General features: G+C 61.7%; 1 protein-coding gene across 1 annotated transcript; it reads left to right on the top strand.

Annotated features, from left to right (window-relative positions):
- Window positions 1-3,038, top strand: RXFP4 (relaxin family peptide/INSL5 receptor 4). The gene has a single exon (XM_015598340.2). It carries the CDS (start codon window positions 1,769-1,771, stop codon window positions 2,888-2,890), a length of 1,122 nt encoding a protein of 373 aa, XP_015453826.1. The 5' UTR covers window positions 1-1,768; the 3' UTR covers window positions 2,891-3,038.
- The last annotated feature ends 2,325 nt before the right edge of the window (window positions 3,039-5,363 follow it).

Genomic DNA, 5,363 nt, shown 5'->3' with positions numbered 1-5,363 from the left:
CACAGTGCCTAGCACAGAGTAAAGGTTGGCCAAATGCTGTGATTAGTGAATGAATGAATGAATGAATGAAAAAGGAAGGAAGGAAAAAGGAGGGAAGGAGGAAAGCAGGAAGGAAAGAGAGAAGGAAGAAAGAAGAGAGGGAAGGAGGGAGAAAGGAAGACACAGTAGAAAAAAGAAAGGGCCCAGAGTGAAGTTCTCAGACTTGGCCAGCTGGTGGCATCACCTCTACATACCACACTGGGTGTCCGTAGTCTCGGACTGAGGGAAAGGATTTAGATTAGAAATGAATAAAGGTAAAGAAAGAAATGATCAGAGGACCAGATATTTCAAATGGATAACAGAACCCTGGAATTCTGACCACGCTTCTTTGCTCCAAGCCAGGAGGAAATTAATGCATTAAGCAGCCATCTTCACTGCAGGATTGGCAAGGTGACCTGGATAGGTGGAAGAGTAAATGTGGCCAGTGCATGAGGCCAGGAGGTAGCCCGTGGGACTCACCTAAACCTGGGCTGGGTACGCCCCTTCTGCCACCCCCATCACACCCAAACATCCTGGTACCCAGCCTGGATCTCTTTGCTTCTCTGTGTCTTCTATAGGGTTCGCCAAAGCCACTGTGATTTATTGTCCCGAAGGGCTTACCTCCTACCCCAGCCCGCCAAGGGAGCGGAACGCCCAACATCTTAATGAGTCGGCAGAGGACAGGAAGGTGCCGAATGTCTTGGAACGCTTGAAAAAGCCTCCCTCTCCTGCCCGCCACCTTCACGGCGAATCCGGCAAAGGACAGGGATGTGGGCCCGAGAGGGAGGGCCCAGTGGAGCCTGTTTCCCAGCTAGAGCTGAGATCACGAGGAGACGGGATGAGGCGTGAGGAGGGCATATCTCGGGGTCCACAGCTCTGAAATGGGGTTTGGGGACTGGAGAAGAGAGCGAGGGGTACCCTTGACCTCTGACTCCGTGGTCTAGAGCAGGAAAGGCTGAAAAGGCGGGGGAGTGATGGAGTCGCCAGGCTACTTAACACTTGGCAGGCCTGGTCCACTCAGGTCCCCGGCCTGGTTCCTAGTAGGGAGGGGACAGGAAGCTGCAACTTCCTCCCCCCCACTTCCCTCCCTGCCCTTAGCCTCAAGGCCAATTGCTATTGCAATAAATTCCAACCTGTGTTTGAGTTGGCACTGTTCCCCGGGCTTGGTGATAAGTGCTTGGTACTCTGCTCCCTTCTGCCACAAACACCCCGAACTTTTCCTTTGAAATGGAAATCGTTCGTGCAAACAGCAACATTCAAAGAGCTTTTTCACATGTATTATCTGATTTCATCACACCAGTCTAGTGAAGCAGAGATATTATTTGAAAATTTTAAGCAAGGAAACAGGCTCAAGGGAGTAAAGTTATTCACTGAAAGTCACACAGCAAGTGAGCAGGTCTGGGACTCTAGAATCTCTGCTCTTTCTCCCTCTGCCACATAGAGCCCTTCACACGCAAACACACGCACGCACGCGCACACGCACACGCACGCACACTCTCTTATCCCGATGTGTGGGCCCTGCCTCACCCTGCCCCACCCACCACCGGTGAAGACCCACAGGGAACGAGAGAACTGTCCCATCCACACCCCGCCCTCGGAGGTGTGGGTGTGGGCTGGGGCTGCCGGCGGCCAGAGGCCCCTAGAGAAGCACTCAGGTCTGGAGCCTCCCGCTGAGAGGCACAGGTGGCTCCCGCCAGTCTGGCCCTGGCTGGCCCCGCTGCCCAGCACCTCGGACCTCTGATGCCCTGCGATGCCCACGCCCAATGCCTCCACCCTGCTGCCCACGTTCTGGGTCAATGCCTCCGCAGGTGGAGTGTTGAGTGCGGATGAGGCCGGGACGCCCGTCGAGTTCCTGGCCCTGAGGGTGGTGGTGGCCCTGGCCTACGGGCTGGTGGGGGCCGGTGGCCTGCTGGGGAACGTGGCCGTGCTGTGGGTGCTGGGGCGCTGTGCTCGGCGAGCCCCCTGCCCACCGGCCGACACGTTTGTCTTCAACCTGGCACTGGCGGACCTGGGCCTGGCGCTCACGCTCCCCTTCTGGGCGGCTGAGTCCGCCTTGGACTTCCACTGGCCCTTCGGAGCTGCCCTCTGCAAGGCGGTCCTGACGACCACCGTCCTCAACGTCTATGCCAGCATCTTCCTCATCACGGCGCTGAGTGTCGCCCGGTACTGGATGGTGGCCACGGCCACCGGGCCGGGCACCCACCTCTCACTCTTCTGGGCCCGCACGGCAACACTGGCGGTGTGGGCGGCAGCCGCGCTGGCGACGGTGCCCACAGCCATCTTTGGGGCCGAGGGGGAGGTGTGGGGCGTGCGCCTGTGCCTCCTGCGCTTCCCCAGCAGGTACTGGCTGGGGGCCTACCAGCTGCAGAGGGTGGTGCTGGCCTTCATCGTGCCCCTGGGCGTCATCAGCACCAGCTACCTGCTGCTCCTGGCCTTCCTGCGGCGGCGGCGGTGGAGACGGCCGGACAGCAGGCTGGTGGCCCGCTCAGTCCGCATCCTGGTGGCCTCCTTCTTCCTCTGCTGGTTCCCCAACCACGTGGTCACGCTCTGGGAGGTCCTGGTGAAGTTCGACCTGGCGCCCTGGAGCAGCACCTTCTACGCCGTCCATACCTACGTCTCCCCCGTCACCACCTGCCTGGCGCACAGCAACAGCTGCCTGAACCCGGTGCTGTACTGCCTCCTGCGGCGGGAGCCCAGGCGGGCCCTCGCGGACACCTTCAGGGACCTACGGGCGTGGCTGTGGCCCCCGGGCCGCGGCTGGGTGGAACAGGTCACCCTGAAGGAGGTGGGCAGGGGGCAGGCGGACGGCGCCCCCCAGGAGAGAGGCCCTTCTGCCATGCTTGCCGACTCAGACACAGGGCCCCCTGGGTGACAGTGCAAGCCGAACAGCCGCCTCTCTCCGGGGCCCGCCACGGCGGTGAGGGGGGAGGGGGAGGCCAGGCCCTGACGCCCTCGGCAAAGTCCGATCTTTGATCTCGCCCTGGGTGCGGTGGAATGGGGGAGGCCGGGCCCAGGGCGGCGCTGGGCACTGGGCGCAAAGCTTGAGTCTCCACTGGGAGCAGGGAGCGACGAGGGTCTAAGAATAAACCTCCGGACCGCAGGTCATCTAGAACTTTTGTCCCAGTTTGGTGTGGACGAAAGCGTTCTCTGCCTCCTGCGAGAATTCCCAGATTTTCCCTGAGCGTTCCAGACTTGGGATCAGAGGTCTGTGCCCATCTCCTCTGCCTGCCCTCCCTGCCCTGCCACACCTCAAACAGGGTGTGCCCTTGTCCTTCTCCGGTGCCAGAGCCCTCCTGCCCTGGACATCACCTTCTCGCCCTCTCGGTGGAGCCTGCGGACATCTCTCAGCTGCAGAAGCCGTGGTCCCCAGCAGGGAGAGGCCATCAGCGGCGTCTTGCCGGACCCCTGGCACCGGCCAAGCCCAGAGCATAAACCCCTGGTGCTGGCTGGGAACCCCTGGGCGTCTCCCCTTAGATCAGGATTTGCGGGGAGAAGTAAAGGTCATGACAAGCCAAGGCTGTGGGTGGGGCCTGGGGAGGTGAGGGACCAGAAAGGAGGCTGCGGGTGGGGGGCGGAGAAGTGGGGAGCCCGAGGCGCCCCGACCCGGGCTTCGCTCCTGGAGCACGTGGGCTCGGTCACAGCCTCGGCCTAGCTGCCACTGACGGCCACCGGCTCGGAGCTTGTTTCCTCACCTGTGAAATGGCCGTCGCCCGAAACAACGTTCGCTACGATTCTCGTCTTGCGTGCAAAATGGACACAGAAGGAAGAGGGAGGAAAGAGGGGGCCCGCTGGGGGACAGGGCCGGGGGAGAGGCCTCTCCGGAACCCGATGCTCTGGGGCGAACTGTGTTGGACATGAGGGGCGAGTGGGGTGTTGGGCTCTCGAAGGTACTCCCCGGGGAAGGGGTTCCCCTTGGGTTTCCAGACCCACAGAGGCCTGCGGCCCAGCAACGATTAAGGTTGGCCACCAGACGGGACTTTCTCGGTGGGCAGCCCCCGGGAAGGCGGGAGGTGGCAGAGGGACGATGGGGTGGAGCTCAGGCCACCCAGGGCGCCTGGCGGGGATGGGTCACAGGCCTGCAGGCCCTGAGAAGGGGCTCTGAACAGCCGCTCAGTTCACAGCATAGGAAGTACCGTTAAGGAGAGTTAATTAGCCTCGTGATGTTTCATTTCCTCGTTTTGATAATGTTTAAACTGGTTCCAAAGCTCCAGGTCTGTTCACAGCTGGTTCCATTGGACAGAAGTCCTTGCCCACCGAACTCTGCCACCCCTGCTGCTCCTCCTGGGCCGTCCCTGCTGGGGTCTGGATATTGGCTCCTTTGGGGGCCTGTCGGTTTTATGGGACCCAGAAGTAAATATTGACCAAGTTCAAACAGGGCCAGGCCAGAGAGGCATGAATGCGCGTAGGCCCACCGTTGGAAGGGGTGGGTCTGGTGACGGAGGAGTCATCTCTGAGGCGAGAAGCCAGCCCTGCAGCACGAAGCCAGAGCTCTGGAACCGCAGGAGGGACCCAGGTAAGAGTGTTGGCAATGGGACTGGGGACTGCGCATCGCCAGGACGGTGACGGCGAGGACTAACCTCAGGAGCAGCCGGAGCACAGCGAGCGTGACGTCATGCCTCCCAGGATGCGGAGGGGCTTGGTCAGGGGACAGCTAGAGGGACAATGGTTTCTGGGCCTGACCAGCATCTGTGGGGGAGCATGTGGGAGGGGCCCTTGGGTGTCTTTGGGTGCTGCCGCTAGCACAGCGAGCGTGACGTCATGCCTCCCAGGATGCAGAGGGGCTTGGTCAGGGGACAGCTAGAGGGGCAGTGGCTTCTGGGCCTGACCAGCATCTGTGGGAGCATGTGGGAGGGGCCCTTGAGTGTCTTTGGGTGCTGCCACCCCCACCCACGCTGGCCTTGCTGCTGTCCACTCAGCCCTGGCTCCGGGCTGACACAGCGGACGGCTGCCGTGGTGCTTCTGAGACCTGGAGCACCCACCGGCACTTTGTGGTAGAGCCATCAAGGGGGGCAGTGGGGATTGCAGCCGGCAGGGCTGGCCCCTTCCAGGCTCACCTTCCGGGTCTGGCGACCTGTCTGCATCCAGGATGCCACGAGTGTAAAGCGGGAGCGACGCCTCCCGCACAGGCTTCGTAATGATGAGAAAGCGCCTTGGGAAGGCCTCGTGCGGGTGGGTGAGAACCCCGGGTGCGAGGGGTGCTGGCTGCACCCCCAAGCCTGCCCCCACCACAGACTCCTCGTCCTCCTCCCAGCAGAGGTCTGGGGCCCACCCTTATCCTATCACCCCAGGGGCTCCCACGGAGACCTGTGCACGCACAGGCCACTTCTACAAGTCTAGACTCCCTG

This window comes from Pteropus alecto, unplaced genomic scaffold, assembly GCF_000325575.1.
Source record: "Pteropus alecto unplaced genomic scaffold, ASM32557v1 scaffold49, whole genome shotgun sequence".
Taxonomy (NCBI): Eukaryota; Metazoa; Chordata; class Mammalia; order Chiroptera; family Pteropodidae; genus Pteropus; species Pteropus alecto.
This window is presented reverse-complemented; position numbering and strand designations above follow the sequence as displayed.